Genomic DNA, 17,810 nt, shown 5'->3' with positions numbered 1-17,810 from the left:
CCTGTTTTTACCTTGATTTAGCAATTCTTACTAGTGGCTATCTGTTGTCTTCCTCCCACACAAGGCCCCAAGCTTGGGGTTCTGCTGCCCCTACGGGCTTGCCTTTGGTAGCCCCTCAAGGAGAAAAGCTCCCCAGGAAGGAGATAGAGCTTTATTTTTATCCTAAAGTCTCTATCCAATACATTAATCGCCAAGATAACCTTGGTCCAGGGCATTTCCTGAAGAAGCTATAACCAGCTGGGGTTAATGAACTCTCCCTACCATTAATTCCTCCGAGAGGCCATTGGCCTGAATTGTTACTTAATTACTCTTCTGTGTACAGCTTCATAAAGCAATGAAATGCCTTCTTTCAGGAAGAAGGGAGATGGTAATGGGGGTCATCAGAGGCCATTAATTTTACAAATAGTTTGTTAGAAACTACAGTATGTTAAGAAGTCACTCTGGCCCACAAATCAACTCAATGCAGTCCTTATTAAGTCAAGATCTGAAACTTCAGGTTTCCGTGACTTGCACACATAAAAAGTTACAAATTGTGCCTAATCTGGCCAAAATATACATACCAAATAAAATCAATTTACTCCTGTTTTCTGTTGATTGTGTTACCCCTTTCCACCCCCAACACACACTCTAAAGTGTAAACTCCATAAAGCCAAGTGCTTTGGGCTATTTCGTTCCCATTCTGTCTCCCTCGTACTTAGAACAGTGCCTGGCAAAAATAGGTGCTCCTTCCAAGTTTCAGTGTTTGTTGAATGAATGAGTAGTTAGTTGACTACATTATGGGATTAGGCTGCTGGTGTTAGGACCCAGAGTTCCCATATGAGTCAAGCTTGGGCAAGGAAAGTGCTCAATCTGCTAGAGAAATGAGACAGAAGCTATCCCTTCAATCTGCCTAGAAATCAGATCCATTGAAACTACTGCCACCAAAGGGAAGACTCAGCTCAGAACTTGGCACAAATGAGGAGAAACCATTGCCATCCATCCTATTGTAACATACTGCCCCACCCATCCTATGTCAAGAGCAGAATTATGACCCTATAGAAGGTTCTGAGATTCTATTGGATGGTTCCAGTGGGGAAAGATTAGACTCTTCAGAAGCTAATAGACTAGAGCAGAATCCAGAAGACCATACATCAGAAGGGAGGTAGACTTTATTGGAGAAAAGGAGGAAACTAAGTAGCAGAACAAGCCAAATTATTTAATCCTGCTTGTTTTTTCTGAGTCCTATTTAATACCAAAGATCTTAATATCTGGAGATTCTTGCAGAAGCCAGGCTAGAAAGATTATTTTCCAGGGCAGTTATGCACATTTATCTATGCACATGGGGCTTAAGAGAAGCACCTGGGCATAGAGAAAAAAAGATATTAAGAACAACTGATAACATCTATTGATGCTTACTGCCACGTATACATTTCCAAAGGGTTTTGTGTTGGTGAACCATCTATCTGCTGCAGGATGTATATAGAATTTTCCAGCATTATCCCTCTATCCTCACTGTATCCTTACTGAGGCATAAGCATATTCATGGGCAGAAGAATCAGAAAGCTAAGTTTCGTTATGGCCAAATTATAGGAGTGGGAGGGAAAAAAACCAGTTAACTTAATTTTGTTCCTGTCTTTTGGGACTCTCAGCTAGTTACTGTGTTTTATAAATGGACCCATTTCCCCAATTCATTACATACATCTCTGCTGGTATTTTAGGGAATCTACAATGGAAGAACACAAGGACAATCAGCTAGACTATGAGTAAGTAGTCCTGATTATGCAAAGTCACATCCAAGGACCAAGGTATGAAGCAGGTCTGCTACTGATTCCTCCTTTCATCTTCTAGTCTTGCTCTCTCCTTCAGCTCCTATCCATCTGTCCTCCACTGTATACTCTGCCCCAAACACCCCTTGGCCTCCTGAAGTGACAGCCATTGCAAAAGCCCCCATCCAAGCCAGCCCTTCAAGGTAGGAATTTCTTTTCCAAAACCGTCCCTTGTGCCTACTCAATACATATGCCCATCTACCTATCTTATTTCCAGTTAGTGATTTTAGAGACAAACCAATTAATTCAATGAATTAATTCATTTTCAAGAAAACAAAAAGTTTATTGAGAGCTTCCCATGTGCCAGATACATTTCTAGACTACACTAGCATTAAGTTACCATTATTTCATTCAAATTTACTTCATAAATGATACCTGCATTCTTGAAAGTGAAAACCTGGATTACTTCTGTGTGTGCTCAATGGAGTGACTCCCATAGGATATTCTCAAGCTTTCTAGTAGGCAATAGCAGAGAAATTTTCAGTTGAAGGGAGGTAGGAAAAGACTGAAGCCCTAACTGCTGGTGGAAACTTCTTGTGGTTCTGCATAAACCTATGTCCAATCATAAATTATGTACCAGCTTCCTGACTAAATGTACTTGATATAAGTGTACTGCATGAGCAGCTTTTGTGAACAATTTGAAAATCATTCTCTCCAATGCAAAAGGCTATTTAAGGAAGCAAAACTTCTCCTGGAACCAGAGTGGAGGTGCACTATTATACTGAGCACTCTGGCCAAGAAAGACCTCCTTTGCTGAGTTAAGAATTATTGAAACAAATTGTACAGCATAATTAAGAAATGTAATTTCCTAAAAATGAAAAAGGAAAGGTGTGCTCCCAAAAATAGCCAGGCTAATGAGTTATATGTCTTCTAGATATCCTTTTTGGCCCAAAAAATTAGTGATCTTAAGATAACTGGCCCTTATTCATTTTGGGGGCTGAGCCTACAGGTCAGAGAAAGTGGAAATCTTAAGACTGGTCCAGTCAAAGAGGAACATTAACAGTTTGAACATGGACCTTGAAAGGGATATGCAGAGAATAGATGAAGCAAATCAGGAACTTCTTCTCAAAATCCAAGAGAAAGAAAATGAGATTCAGAGGTGAGTATTGGGGTTTCATGTGGGAAGTTCCTAATCCAAAGAACTGGGAGGAGAAGAAACAATTGAATTTTCCAGCTTGCTCTAGAGCCTTTATCTTTTTATAACAAAGAAGTTTCTTTTTCATTCTTCAGTATTTGTCTGTGGTTCAAACCCCTGAATAATACAGCAAGTTTCAAAGAGAATCCTAAGGACACCTGGGTGGCTCAGTCAATTAAGCATCCAACTATTGATCTCGGCTCAGGTCATGACCTGAGGGATCATGACCATGGGATCAAGCTCCTCATCAGGGTCTGTTCTGACAGCATGGAGTCTGCTTGGGATTCTCTCTCTCCCTCTGTCTCTGCCCCTCATACCACTTAATTTCCTTCTCTCTCTCTCAAAATAAATAGACATTAAAACAACAACAACAAAGAAAATCCTAAAAGAATGAAAGATACTCACCTGAGCTGGAAGTACATTGGGGTGTTTGATGTGGTAAATGGGGGAATCGTACTTTTCTTGTCTTTAAAGAGATTCTGATCCTAAGGATCCAGGAAAGAAAGGGTTTCCAACTTTAGATTTTATTTATTTATGTGTTTTATTATTTCTAAGGCTGTCAGTTCCTCATAATGTGTGCTTGCATCGTCCAGGATGGAAGGTGAGATTGCTCACACCAGAGACTTGGCTGAAGATAAAGAATGGGAAAAGGAGAACCACACCATGATAGAGAGGGAAAAGGCCTTGCAGGAGCTGGAAGAAGAGACAGCCAGACTTGTAAGCAAGAATTAGGGAAGAGCTTGGTGTTCCTGGGTGGCTCATTTGGTTAACTGTCTGAATCTTGACTTCAGTTCAGGTCATGATCTCGCGGTTCATGAGTTCAAGCCTGAGTCAGGGTCTGCGCTGACAGTATGGAGCCTGCTTCGGAGTCTGTCTGTGTCTCTCTGTCTGTCTGTCTCTCTCTCTCTTTCTCTCTCCCCCCCCCCTCTCTCTGCCCCTCTCCTGCTGGCTCTCTCTCTCTCAAAATAAATCAACTTTAAAAAAAGGTTTAAAAAAGCAGGGAAAAGCCAACTGATAGGGTTGATTCCTCCTCACTGACAGAAACAACAGTTTCCCCTTTTTACATACAAAGTATAATCAACTCAAAAGTCATAGCAGAGTATGTCCTTGCATGGAAGGGGGTGTGTGGAGGGTAGGGTGTCTCTGGTAATATTTAATATTGGGAAGCCGGGGATGTGGTCATCTCAATCCCTGGGAAGTTGGTGTGTACGTATGGAGATCAAACCACAGGTCCTTTACCTGACATTATGCAGGAAGGTACAGTTACTGTAGTAAAATATCACTGGGGTAAAATAAAGAACAGTCAACCAAATCAAGATGGTGGTACACAGATGCACATTTAAACTCTGCTTCGTCCTCTCAACAGGATAGGAAGAATGAGACTCTGGTCCACAGTATAGAAGAACTTCAAAGAAAGGTGACATGGGGCTTTTGTGTTCCCTGGTGTCCCCACAGCAGCACCACTCATCAAAGAGGCAAGGGAGGGCAAATAATCACAGAAGATCCCACATGTCAGAGAGGCCTGTGCTGGGCGTGGGCACTACTACTAATCCACTCTCCTGAGGCTGAGTGTCATGACCAAAGTACCATGGATTATCCCTGCAAGTGTCAAATTGAAAGGAGTGGATAGGGCATCCCAGGTATTCAGTGATCCCATAGGTTCTTCATTCTATCACAAGGAAATTGCTTCCAAAGGGATTGACTGGGACCTCTGTGGTGAGAGGTTAATTTTGCTTTCAATAGAGACTTTTAAAAACACTTAATTCCTAAAAATTCCTTCTTCTTTGTCCAGGTATTCCCTCTACCTCAACTGGTCAAAATACAGTGGATTTCTTTATGATTCCCCTACTTTCTGACCCATGCCCACAGGCCTGAATAATGTGGCATAGATTAGGGGTTCAGGGAAGTACTCCTGCTTTGAGCAGCTTTGGTGGCCAAAACTAGTGAGAATAAATGGAGGTAGATTAAAGATGTTCCCAAAGACACCAAGTATCCATCAAGGGACCATTTCCTGGCAGCTTTGATATGGGCCAAGTTACTGTCTCCCACACATCAGAGAATGTCTTTGTCTGCTATATTTTTTTTATTTGATATATTTTTTATTTGAAATGTATCTTTTCTGTTTGAAACCACAGCTTACAAGGAAATCACATAAGGCAACCAAGTGTGAACAAGAAGATCTAAAAGGAACCCCAGAAGAGTCAAAGGTAAACAAAAAAGCAATCTCGAATGGGTTTGGTCTGCGTGACCAGGAAAACAAGTCTTTAAGTGGAAACAATTGTCAAAGTTGGGATAAATTCTTTGTAGTTTCAGCCATGCCAGATTAAACCTGGGCTACTAAATGCTGAATTCTCCCCTGCCCTTAGTAAGGGCTTTCACTCTGAAGCCATATATTTTATTCTCTTTCCATCAAAAAGAGGGCACAAATGCACAAATACATACATAACATTGGAGGTAGTTGAAGTCCCTCATTTAAATCCCAGACCCAGAGGTACTTAGTGTGATATATGAAGTTGAGCAATTTAATCAGTTCCTCCCAGCCTCAGTTTGAAAACTGAATGAAATTGTGTATATAAAATATTCTTTTTTTGGAGTTCTAAAACATTAAAAAGTCACAATTTTAAGGTGATTATTTAAAAGTATGGCAGAAGCATATGCATGAATTCATATAGAGGCAGAGTTTGGACTTGTAAATCTACTGTGTGCTAGGTAATTTACACACCCTGTCATTGACTCCAATCCAGCAAAGGATTCATTCAACTGGTCATTCAAGTATATAGTGACCTCTAACTGCTAAGTGCATCATACAGGGCTTACCATTTCCCTAATTGTGTTTCACAGTTAAGCACCTGAGCACAACCATAACCCATCTGATCAAAGATGCAAGATTTAGAGATCTTTTTTTTCAGAAGGCAGATTCAATTCTTATTGATAATTTCTGTAGGAATATGTCTTTGTCCTTGCCTTATCTAATTTTTCTTTGCTTCTTTTTATGATGTTTAAGGTTTTTTTTTCTTATTTTTTCTATTTTTTTTTAGAAATCTCTGCACCCAGTGTGGGGCTCCAACTCATGACCCTGAGATCAAGAGACACGTGCTCTTTTGACTGAACCACCCAGGCCCCATCTTGCTTTTTTTTTTAATTGATACTTATTTTTATATATGTCACTTAAGAACAAGTAAATTAAAGAGCAGAAAAACACACTGTCCCTATCTTTCAATCTCTTTTGCTTCTTAAGCCCCACATTTAAGCCCATACTTAAGCCCATACTGTGTGTATGAAGACTCTGAAGATATAGACACATTTAAAATAGAAATCGAAAATGAAAGAATAGAGAATTACTGCTCTATGTTCTGGTGGCCAAATTAGCATTGATAGACATAAAAAAGAGGAAGCCAAAGCCTTCAAGTAAGTTGTTTGGGCATGCCTATCCAGGACACTTATCTGGAAAGAAAGAAATCAGGAGCCTGTGTGTACATGGGGAATAAACTTGAGCTAAGACTAGAAAGGAGCTTAAAGCTCCTTGATTATCCTAGCCATAAAACTGCAGAGATTAGAAGACTGATTTTCTTCCTTCTTCTGCCCAAAACAAGTTTTGCTAACAGCAAGTCTGCCCGAATCTAGCGGTGACACTTTAAGTCTGGCTCTGCCGGCCACATCACGTGAGCTGATTGTGACAGACTCCAGACAGAGAGTTCCTGGCACAACAGTGGCCATTATTTTCCTGGCAGCCATCAGCCCAGCCCTAAAGAGTATTATTAATGCTTTGAATCATTCCCTTTTGTCCACCTATTTTGAAGAATTCTCACGTTGTATCTCTAACTCTATGAAATATACATTATCTCTTTTGCTTCTGTTCCTCTTGCATGCTGGTGATCAGTTCAGCAGTTTAATAGGACACCCGACTCAACTCCTTGTGACTCAGGCCACTGTCTTTAAAATACAGCCCATAGCACCTTTGGCTGTCTGGCCCTAGATGTAATTGACTGGTGGGGAAAGGAACTGTTAGAAGAGTCCAAATGTGAAAAAAAAAAAAAAATGGTAGCTCAATGAAAGTGGGAACAATAGAGCTGAAAAGGGAAGAGAGGAAAGCCTGCAGTATGTCCCCTCTGCCTACAGAATATACCCCAAATGCATCTTTTCCTCTCTACTACTATTACACCGCCCTTTTGCAAGCCACCGTAACTCCTCACCTGGATGCTAAAGTAGCCTCCTAACTAGTTAGTCCTCCTGCCTTTATACTTAGACCTAAACAGTCTACCTTCCACACACAGAAAAGATTATTCTTTAGAAAGAAAACAAGCCAGGGGCACTTGGGTGGCTCAGTCAGTTAAGCGTCCGACTTCAGCTCAGGTCATGATCTCAGTCATGAGTTTGGGCCCCACATTTGGCTCTGTGCTGACAGCTCGGAGCCTAGAGCCTGCTTCGGGTTCTGTGTCTCCCTCTCTTTCTACTCCCTCCCCTGCTCTCTTTCACTCACTCTCGCGCGCGCTCTCTCTCTCTCTCTCAAAAGTAAACAAACATTAAAAATTTTTTAAATAAATTTAAACAAGAAAGAAGACAAACCAGATTGTATCTTTACAACTTTAAGCTCTCACCTGGCTTCTCACTGCAATTAGAATAAAGAACCAAACTCTCCAGAAGCTATAAGGGCCTACTGTAATCTCTTACATGTCTACCTTTCCCCACCTCATTTCATTCTTACCAATTGCCCCTAAGCTCCAGCCACGTAACATCTTCATACACACCAAATTAGTGCTACTTCACACTAGATTCAATTCATGTGTCCTCTCATCTCAAGGTTGAATCCCCTCCATTAAAAAGACATCTAAAATTGGTCCTGAGGCACTTTAACCACCTGTGAGATAATGTTTGTGATCCCATTTCAGAATGGAATCCTGTTTTTACCTGGCTGAGTTACCAGTCTCTTTCCCTTTCTATAGGCTAAGTTAAAACAGCTGGAAGCTTCCTGTGCAGACCAAGAGCAAAAGCTGACCAAGGTAAACGACAATAACTTCAATGTTCCTTCTCCCACAGTAAGGAAAACTTGATCTTTGGTCACAAGATTTGAAGGAATGTATTACATCATGTCAATACAGTCCCCCAGATTACCTTCTCTTTTCACATTTTTTACGGAATATTCTCCATAATCTATACCTTCTATGAATTAGTATCTATTTTTCTCCCAACTGTCCCCAAGTAATTTCCATCGGGACTGTAAAGTACAGCCTGTTCATCCACAAAAAAACAAAAAAGGCATGATTTCATACATAACAGCAAATACATATTTAGAACAATTAGAAAAGCACATTTAAGGCCTGGGGCCTAAGAGGAAACAAGTATACTACTGTTCTTATAGCAACTTACTGAGTAAAATTTAAGACTGAATTTTGACTTCCCAGGTAATGGAAGACTACACATTTGTGGCACAGCTCTGTGAAGATCAGGCCCTCTGCATAAAGGTACAGTTTCTCTGTAAAGGGATAGTAATGCGTTTGTTAAGGTACAGGATGAAGTGAAACCAGGCTTTTCAAAGAACACTGCAACAATTTTAATGCTTCAAGGTGGCATTACAAAGGCCTTTAGGGAGGATGACACTCTACCACTAGAATCATTCTATTACTGCCCTCATCTCCAAAGCTCTGAACTCTTAAATTAATAATGAGCACTTTTCCTGTTTATAATCCCAATAACCACAGGGACCTGCCCAGTGGTGAAGTGCAGTAAGAGATCTGGAGTAGTAGGGGGCTGGTGGACTGGGAAAGGAGACAAAATGGCAGTGGGAATACCAAACATTCACATGACAATGCTGTAACACATGGTTATTAACAGCAAAAAGCACATAAGGCTTCTAGCAAATAACTGTGGTTTCTTTTATTTCTCTTCGAAGAAGTACCAGGAAACTCTGAGGAAAATAGAAGAAGAACTAGAGACTTGGTTCCTTGAGAGAGAAGTGTGAGCTTTGGCAAACAAAGGAACATCCTGGTTTTAGTGGTAACTCCATCTCAGCCGGAGTCAGAGAAAACATTTCTCTGATCAATTCCTATTTGGAATTCAGTGAGCCCCAACACCACATAACTTTCCTCTCTGTTAGCGATCTTGTTGACCCCCACTCAACCACATCTATTTAAAAATGCAGGTCCTTCTCCTATCTTTCTTAACAGACTGCAGAAACATACCTTCCTTCATAATTGTAATCACATTGTCAATTATTCAGGTTTATATTAAGGGCAAGAACATGTGCTTTAAAAACGGTCAGGTGCCCGGGTGGCTCAGTCTGTTGAGCATCTAACTTGGGCTCAGGTCATGATCTCTGGTCTGTGAGTTCAAGCCCTGCATGGTACTCTGTGTTGACAACTCAGAGCCTGGAGCCTGATTCTGATTCTGTGTCTCTCTCCCTGCCCCTCTCCCAGGTGCGCACTCACTCACTCTCTCTCTCAAAAATAAACATTAAAAATTTTTTTAATAAATAAAATAAAGTACAGTAAAATAAATAAAAAGGGTTAGTGGTCTGGCACCCTGATAAAATGGGCATTCTTTAAATTTTATAATAAAGGTCTTAAAATTAATACTATCCTCACTTCCCCAAAATGTATGGAAATTCAACCATACGGGATAGGCATGAAACTAATCTCCAGACATAAACTAGGTCAATCATATTATGAAATGCAAATTGTATACTATATTAAACTATGAACATTAAAATTAGAAATTAGAGTAAGAGAAAAGCCTCCCCCCCCCCGCAAAAAAAAAAAAAATACTCCTTGAGTATGTCAAGAGTCTAAATAGTGAGAAACTAAAACCAAAAACCTCACTTCCATTCCCTGACCCTCTTTAAAATTTAAATCTTAATTCACTTGGGAAGTATATCCATGTATTAAATATTTTGGAGTCTTGGGATTAAGAGAAAAAGACCTAGGCTTCATACAGCCTCTAAATAGGCTAGTCCACATTGTGGCCGGGGGGCCAGGGCACCAGGACTTAGAGGTCCTTACCCCTAATGGACACCTTCAAGTCTCCTGAGATCATTTCTGAACATTAAGTATGGCTTCATTACTAAGCCAAGATTTTAGAACAGGACTAACCAATGGAATTTTTTGTGCTATCTAGTATGTAGCCACTATGCACCTATTGAGTACTTGAAAGATGGCTGTTGTGATGGAGGAAGTGATTTTTTTATTTTCATTAAATGTAAACAGCTACGTAGCCATTGGCTACAATACTGGACAGTATAGCTTTAGAATATAAAACTTTTTTAAATAACCATGATGTAATACGAACATTTAAATGTACTTTATTCAATTCCCACCTTGGTTCTTTCTCTCCTAGATCAAAAGTCTTGAGCATGAATTCTGCAAGAAAAAAGTGTAACAGCCAAAATAATAAGGTAACCATTTCAGTCCACTTTCAGCTTTTCTCAGGGTCATTACCTTCAAGGGAGTTTCCAAAACACTATAAGCCACCAGACACATACCAATCTTCTCATGTGCATTTTCCAAGAATAGTAGGACACATAATTCTAAAGCATTCCAACCCTAAACATACGAAGATGCTATGGGACAATGGTCTCTCTTCTCTCAGAGCCATGCAAATGACTTGTTCTCAAAGAAACTAGCCTCAGACCTCACAGAGTTTAGAATGGAAGCAAGAAGAAATATTAACTGAAGGAACACTCTTGTGGAGAAGAGGCCAAGACAGGACACATATACCACTCCTCCCATCTCCCATAATCACAATGGTCTTTCCTGGTGATCCTAACAGGATCCCAAATTTCTCACTACACAGAGCACCAGGGTATATATCAGAATTAGCCCATGAGTTAAAACATGAGAAGTCATTACTTCTTTATGTAACAGTTTCAGTGTCTGTTCATATTTAACATCATGATGTCATTAGCATATATGCAACGGTCTAAAGGACACAATTGGATTTAGAGCATCCTCTTGGCCTGCTTCGTGTCTTGTGGTGGCAAAAAGATAAACTTCCATTAGACTTTAATTTTGTAACTTATATTGGCTTTAGAGCCAAAATTGACATTCACTAGAAACTTTATCATTTAGATAGTCTTCATAATTTCAAAAAAAGTAAGTATTTTATTCCTAAAAAACAAATATCAACAATCATCTATTGTCGTTGGGGTCATCCAGATGTTTGGATATGTATTAGACCATGTTCACAGTGACCATGGTTCCCATTATTCGGAACAAGTTATTTTGGCCCCAAGCTTGCATATTATACAACAACCAACAGCAACAACAAAACTCCTGAAATTAACTGGACTCCACCTCTCTAGAACCAAGCTTGGCATGCTCCCTGATATATCCCATCATCTATTCTCACTGACTAATCAAAGTATTCCTTCCCACCACCTATCAGAGAAAAAAATCTTCCTCAAGATTACCAGAGTCCCATGATGGTTCAATGACCTATGATGTCTGAACAACCTTTACAGCCTGCCTGAGCAAATGACCAGCTGGCATGCTGCTTAATCTCACTCAAGCTAGGGAACAAAATTCATAACCCAGAAAGTTTCTAATTCCAATTCTGTGAGCATCATTTTCACAATTTTAAAATGTGATTGTACTTCTTCATTTTTATCTCACTAGCAAGCTAAAAGGAAAATGAAATAGCTGAGAAAATATTTTGGAAGAGAGATGCCACAGAAATCCAGGAAATATCCTCATCTTTATATTTTTAGACCTCTTAAAACTTCTCTTAGAATACATTCGTGTGGTTTTCATAGCCTGTAAACTTCTTTAAGGGTTACTGGTTAAGCAGGAGGTAAGGGTGTAATGTGGATTCAAAGGACCCAGGTTCCAAGTCTGGCCCTGCCACTTATTAGCTGTATGACCTTACATACAAAAAAGGGCAACCTACCTTGACTTTTCAGGCTTTCATTCATTTCTATCAATATATTAAAAAGTAATACAAAATTACACATACATACAAGCAAATATATACGCTTGTCTCTGAAAATTCCATCTGTTTATGCATATAAAAAATTGCAAGACATTATCTAAATATTAACTAATGGCTCATTGAATGTTATTTGACAGTGAATGGTAGATTCCAGAAATTGCTTATTTATTAATGTCTTTCCTTCTTCCAGGATGATTCTCTCCAAAACAAGGGAACTTGGTTCTGTAAAAGGTAAGGAGACACCTTTGAGTAAACTTCCTGGAAAATGGGGAGTTCCACTTAGCCATCCTGGCAGACAACAAAGTCTAGACAAGGAAACCCTTGTAGACATACCCACACACATACCCCCAGAGTGAAGTCAACAAACTAGTGTCATCGATGACCAAGTTTCTCACTTCTAACGTATGACTTCCTCATCCCAAGGCAATCCCTAATCTCAATTTTCCAGTTTTAGAAGCTAATAGGCTAGTAGTAATCAGAAATAAGAACTTTATTACCTAAGATAGATGTGGCAAATCTCATGCTTATTCCTTTTTCCCTTTAATGATTTGAATTAGCTTGATGGATCTGGTTCCCCAATAACATCAAGATTGGAAATGGGGATCCTTTTTATGATTCATAAGATGATTGGATTTTCACACTATTATGTGAGATGTGTCCCCCGCAAACTTAATACAATGTCAACATGTTACATTAGAAATACTAGAGAATTGTAAATCCATGTATACCCCTACTTAACAGCAAATGAGAGAAAATGATTATGAAAGAGAGATCACACTCAACAGTACCCAGAACATAATTCCTCAAAAATACTTGTTAAACTGAGTAAGAGCTCAAGATTCAAACAACCGAGCGGATATTAGTCCTGAGGGAATCACTGTGATAGCAAAGTAAAATTGGCACTCATGAAGCCCTTGCATTTGTAAGAAAAGGTCAGATTATGTTCAATATAATTTATTTAAGAAGGCAAAGAGAAACATATATTCAAAGTGGCATGAAATATGATTTAGACAGAGTTCCATCAAAATGGTTAACGTAAAACTATTGATGCTTAAAGGTCAGCTTCAATTGTCTGGAAAATTTGCTCAAGGGGGATACCCCTTCATTATTACATATTCAGATATCCCTAAATACAATACTCCCTGAAAGCTAGCAGAATTTCCCTAGAACTCCAAGGCTGCCTTCGCCTATAATTCGACACCAGTGTTTAGCGTGAAATTACGCGCATGGGTTCCCAGGGTAAGAAGTATCTGCTTTAAAAGAGGGTTGGTATCCTGAAGAGAATCTGACAATATCCTAAAAGTCTAGCTCATCATATCAAACTAGAAGGGTCTTTCTCTTGCTCTGCTCCAATATCCTATGGGGCACTGGTATATCGGGCACTGACTCAAGAGATAATAAAGGTAGATTATGCCTAGGATTTTCTCTGGGAATAACATCCCAAAACTTTCTTATGAATACTGTAATCAGCTTCAAGGAGAATACTAGGAAGAGATTTGTAAATGTTTTCTGATTCTAATTCTGACCAAGATGCTATACTATAATGGATCCTAACTCCTATCACCAAGACCAATTATTGATGAGGAACGGGCTGTTTTTGACTGGTGGATGGAGGTAGGTAGTGAATTGGTGCTGCCTCAAGCAGCAACGTAGCACAACTGGATAAGTGTTACACAGGAAAGGAAAAAGTAGAAATGTGCTTGTGCAAATCATAGTAAAACCACAAGGTCAAAATTATTCATCAGTTTAAGAAAAAATCAAGACCACTATAAGGGGAATTTACAGAAATTCATTAGGAAACATTAAAAGTAACATGAATGAAAGAAGAGAAATATAGTGAGATAATCATAAATACATCAATTCTCTTCAAATGATAAGCTCATTTCAATTCCAACCAAACTGCCCAAAAGATTTTTCATTAAATTTAATAAAATTATTCTAAAAATACACTGGATATAGAAGAGTAAATAAGTCAAAAATAACCTGGACAATTTTAAAGGAGAGCAAAGAGTGGGGAACGTGCCCTTCCAGTTATGAGGACTTACTTTAAAGCTACATTAATTACAATAGTGTAATACTGTCACAGGAATAAAATCAACCAATGAAATAGAAACAGGGCGTATATGGAACTCTGATATGTGACAGTGATTGTATGTCACAGAGGAAAAAAATAATTGTTCAATAAAGGTAGGGGAGGGGTGCCTGGGTGGCTCAGTCAGTTAAGCGTCTGACTCTTGATCTTGGCTCAGGTCATGATATGAGTTTGAGCCCCATAGCGGGTTCTGTGCTGACAGCATGGAGCCTGCCTGGGATTCTCTCTCATCTCTCTCTGCACCTCCCCCACTCATGTTGTCTCTCTCTTTCTCTCTCTCTCTCTCTCTCCCTCTCAAACATTAAAATAAAATAAAATAAAACAAAATTAAATTAAATTAAATTAAAAAGTAGGGTAAAAATGATTATTCAGATGAGAAATAATGAGATTGGATCACATTTAAATACACACACACACACACACACACACACACACACTATATTTAAAAAGCAAGGCCAGATATGTTAAGGACTAAATGTCCAAAAAGAAAAAAAATCTTTAAAAATTGACATTAATTATCTACTGCCACATAACACATTATCCCAAAACTTAGTGTCTTCAAACAACAAACATTTATCATCTCACAATGTCTGTGGATTAAGAATCTGTGAGCCACTTAGCTGGGTGGTTCTAGCTCACCATCTGTTATTAGGTTGCAGTTAAGATGTTGGCCAGGGGCACCTGGGTGGCTCAGTGGTTGAGCATCTGAATCAGAGCCTGGAGCCTGTTTCATATTCTTTGTCTGTCTCTGTCTCTGTCTCTGTCTCTGTCTCTCTCTCTCTCTCTCTCTCTCTCTCTCTCTCTCTCTCTCTGCCCCTCCCCAGCTTGTGCTCTCTTTCTCTGCAAAATAAACAAACATTTACCAAAGAAAACTTTTTTAAGATGTTGGCCAAGTTAGAGTCATTAGAAGGCTAGACTGGAGGATCTGTTTTCAAGGTAGCTTACTCACACATCGGACAAATGTTGCTGCTTGTTGGCAGGAGGTTTCAGTTCCTCCTTACACAGACCTCTCCACAGGACTGCTTATGTATCCTTCCCAGCATGACAGCTGGCTTCCTCCTGAGAGGAAAGAGGAAGCTGCAATGGTTTTAGTGTGTAATCTAGGAAGTCACACACTGTCACTTCCATGATACTCTATTCTTGAGAACCAAGTCATTAAGTCCAGCCCACAGTACAAGGGAGGAGAGTCTCTTAAAGGGCAGAATATCGAATAATGTGTGGACATATTTTAAACTAGAATACACTGCTAGTAGAAAATAGGAACATCTGTTAGGACGGGATGTAGGGAATGGTTTTTTGAATAAGACACAAAAACACTGGTTCTAAATAAAGATTAACACTAGACTTTATTAAAATTAATAACTTTTGTTCTAACACCTTAGAGAAAATAAAAGTTATAAAGTAGAGGGAAGATATTCACAATACACACAATGGAAAAGGACTGATATCAAGATCATACAAAGAACTCCTACGAATCAATAAGACAAGCCCAAACAACCTACTAGACAAATGGGCAAGAGCAGACATGTAAGACCTATGAGCAGATGTTCAGCATCATTGTTCATCAGGGAAATGCAAATTAAGACCATTACTTTACACACATTTGGCACAATTTTTTAAATCTGATGATATCAAGTGTTAGAGAAAATATGGACCCACAGAAACACATACCCTGCTGATGGGTTACAAATTGGTGCAAAACACTTTGGAAAACAACTCTGCAAAACAAAAAAATAAAACAAAATATAAAAGAACAAGATCGTTTCAGCCAGTGATAAACACTAAAAGAAAATCAAACATGGTGATGAAACAGAGAATACCTGGCTAGCCAGAGTATGGGAAGGAGCTGCGTTTATAAGGGGTTGTTGGTAATGAAGACAACAATTAGTGGGAGACATCTGAAGATCAAAAAGGAGCCAGACATGCATTTAGGCATAAGTTTGATTTTGTTTCTGGTTTCCTAACCTCTGGTTAACAGTTTCTTGACTTTCTCTTTTCAGGTTTTTTCAATATGTCTTTTCCACCACCCTATTTTTCATCAGACTGCTGGGCTACTTGTTTTTCCACATATGTTTTATAAATCCAGATCTCCTTATCAACACACTGCCCAAGATATTGAGCAGGGGCATTCTGTGGAAGCTAAGATGCTTCCTCTTTCCATCTCTCACACTTGAGACAGAGGACATGTTACCCCACTGATACATAAGAAATAACCTTGAGCAAAAGAAGAAAAGTGGTGTCTGAGTCTGTAGACTAAGAGACGGCGGAATTTGCAGAGGGAAGGGGTTTCCTTCAGCTTTTCCCTTCAGGTCTGTCTACTTGATTATCTTCCATCTCCAGTTGTCTTTCCAAGATTGATCTTGCCCAGTAGAAAGCTCTGTCAACAGATTTCTAGGACTACAGGATAAGCTAAATAGCACCAGACAGTAAACAAACTAGACTACTTGGGAAACAATGTCATAGATGCTCAGCAAAGTTAGAATTGATATATTCTTCTAGAAAATCTTTAAAATCTGAGAGACTGGATCCCTGCAATGCAGAAGATTGCTCACTACTTATATTAGAACTCTTTGGTTATAAGTGACCTTAACTTAAGCTAATTTGTAAATTTGCAGAAATAAAGTGGGGGGGGGGGCAGGGTTATTGCCTCATGGAACTAAAAATCTGCAGTTTCTGGCATGGCTGGGTCCAGGAGTCTCAAAGCAATACCACTGGGATTTCCCCACTCTCTCTTTGCATTGGCATTCTCCTTTTAGTGGAAACATAGTGCCAACAACCTAAGTCCCATAGTACAAGATTAGCAGCCTTGGTAGAATGAAACCATCTTTTCCAATAGCTACAGCAGACAATTTCAGAGAAACTGCCTTAGCTGGGGTCAAGTGCCTACCCCTGCCCCAAACTCAGTGTGGCCTAAGGAATGGGAGTGCTCTGATTGGTCAAGCATGAATCTATGAAATCACATTTCCAACCTCTTATAAGGGATAGAGGAGGTTAGGGGGAAAAGAGTTAAGGAAGTTAACTCCACCTAAACTCAATGGAATGTGTTTCTGTAAGAAAAAGGGCCTCACTTCCCTCAAAAAAAGAGAAAGGGATACTGAGCAGGCAAAAGCAGATGCCCATTTAATCACTAATTTTAGCTTTACATGTAAACAACCAACTTGATCAATTAAACAAATTCTTAAAGCTATAGCTCACTGCATGTGTCTTCCTGCCAATAAGAACCACAACTTCTCAAGATCATAGATTGAGATACTAAAAAGCCATTGGAAAAAAACAAACAAACAAAAAAACACCTCAGTTAAAAAAAAAAAAACATGTACATAATCAGGTTTGTAAGGCTAAAGCAAGGATTCTAAACTAAATAGCGTAAGACTATATAAACTGCTTCAAAACTTGGGATAACATATAATCAAACCTCTTATTTTTCCAATTAATTGCTGAAGCATCCATGTGCCTTATTAACATGATATATTCAAACTCCCTCTTGAAGCTTCCCGAGCCTCCTAAATTCTCCAGAGCCTTGACAGCATTGAAATCCAAGAGCAGGGAAGGGTCATTCTGCCTTCCACACCAGCAGGGAACTAACATAAAAACCCCTTAATTCATTGCCTCTTGAGGCCACACAATGTCAACACTGACAATTAGTCCTACACAGGGTGATCAAATAATTTACCCTCCAATTTGAGACACATGTGGGGTGCCTAGGTGGCTCAGTCAGTTGACCAACCAACCTCAGCTAAGATTATGATCTCACAGTTTGTGGGTTTGAGCCCCACACCAGGCTCTCTGTTGTTAGTGCAGAGCCAGTTTCAGATCCTCAGTCCCCCTCTCTCTGCCCCTCCCCCATTCTCTCTCTCTC

General features: G+C 39.4%; 1 protein-coding gene and 1 pseudogene across 8 annotated transcripts; both read left to right on the top strand.

Annotated features, from left to right (window-relative positions):
* Nucleotides 1-1,066: 1,066 nt before the first annotated feature.
* On the top strand, nucleotides 1,067-17,244 carry TMCO5A (transmembrane and coiled-coil domains 5A). 8 transcript variants are annotated; one of them, XM_058738248.1, is made up of 13 exons: nucleotides 1,079-1,141; nucleotides 1,698-1,742; nucleotides 1,828-1,948; nucleotides 2,755-2,904; nucleotides 3,534-3,657; nucleotides 4,307-4,357; nucleotides 5,076-5,147; nucleotides 7,884-7,940; nucleotides 8,343-8,402; nucleotides 8,831-8,895; nucleotides 10,270-10,327; nucleotides 12,050-12,090; nucleotides 15,952-17,244. In XM_058738248.1, exons 2-13 carry the CDS (start codon nucleotides 1,739-1,741, stop codon nucleotides 16,148-16,150), a joined length of 1,002 nt encoding a protein of 333 aa, XP_058594231.1. In that variant the 5' UTR covers nucleotides 1,079-1,141; nucleotides 1,698-1,738; the 3' UTR covers nucleotides 16,151-17,244. The 8 variants fall into 8 exon arrangements, with proteins under 8 accessions (XP_058594236.1, XP_058594231.1, XP_058594237.1 ...); XM_058738251.1 differs by having other exon boundaries at nucleotides 1,109-1,141; nucleotides 1,846-1,948; XM_058738249.1 differs by having other exon boundaries at nucleotides 1,111-1,140; nucleotides 1,701-1,742.
* On the top strand, nucleotides 12,462-12,559 carry LOC131518542 (small nucleolar RNA U13; annotated as a pseudogene).
* Nucleotides 17,245-17,810: the final 566 nt, after the last annotated feature.

The sequence above is a fragment of the Neofelis nebulosa genome, chromosome 7 (assembly GCF_028018385.1).
Source record: "Neofelis nebulosa isolate mNeoNeb1 chromosome 7, mNeoNeb1.pri, whole genome shotgun sequence".
Lineage (NCBI taxonomy): Eukaryota > Metazoa > Chordata > Mammalia > Carnivora > Felidae > Neofelis > Neofelis nebulosa.
The sequence above is the reverse complement of the archived record's forward strand: the minus strand, read 5'-3'. Positions and strand labels throughout refer to the sequence as shown.

Excerpts from the sequence above, each read along its gene's own strand:
- TMCO5A (XM_058738248.1), top strand. Across the intron at positions 4,358-5,075 it reads TAGAAGAACTTCAAAGAAAG|CTTACAAGGAAATCACATAA; the intron begins GTGACATGGGGC and ends TTGAAACCACAG. Across the intron at positions 12,091-15,951 it reads GGAACTTGGTTCTGTAAAAG|GTTTTTTCAATATGTCTTTT; the intron begins GTAAGGAGACAC and ends TTCTCTTTTCAG.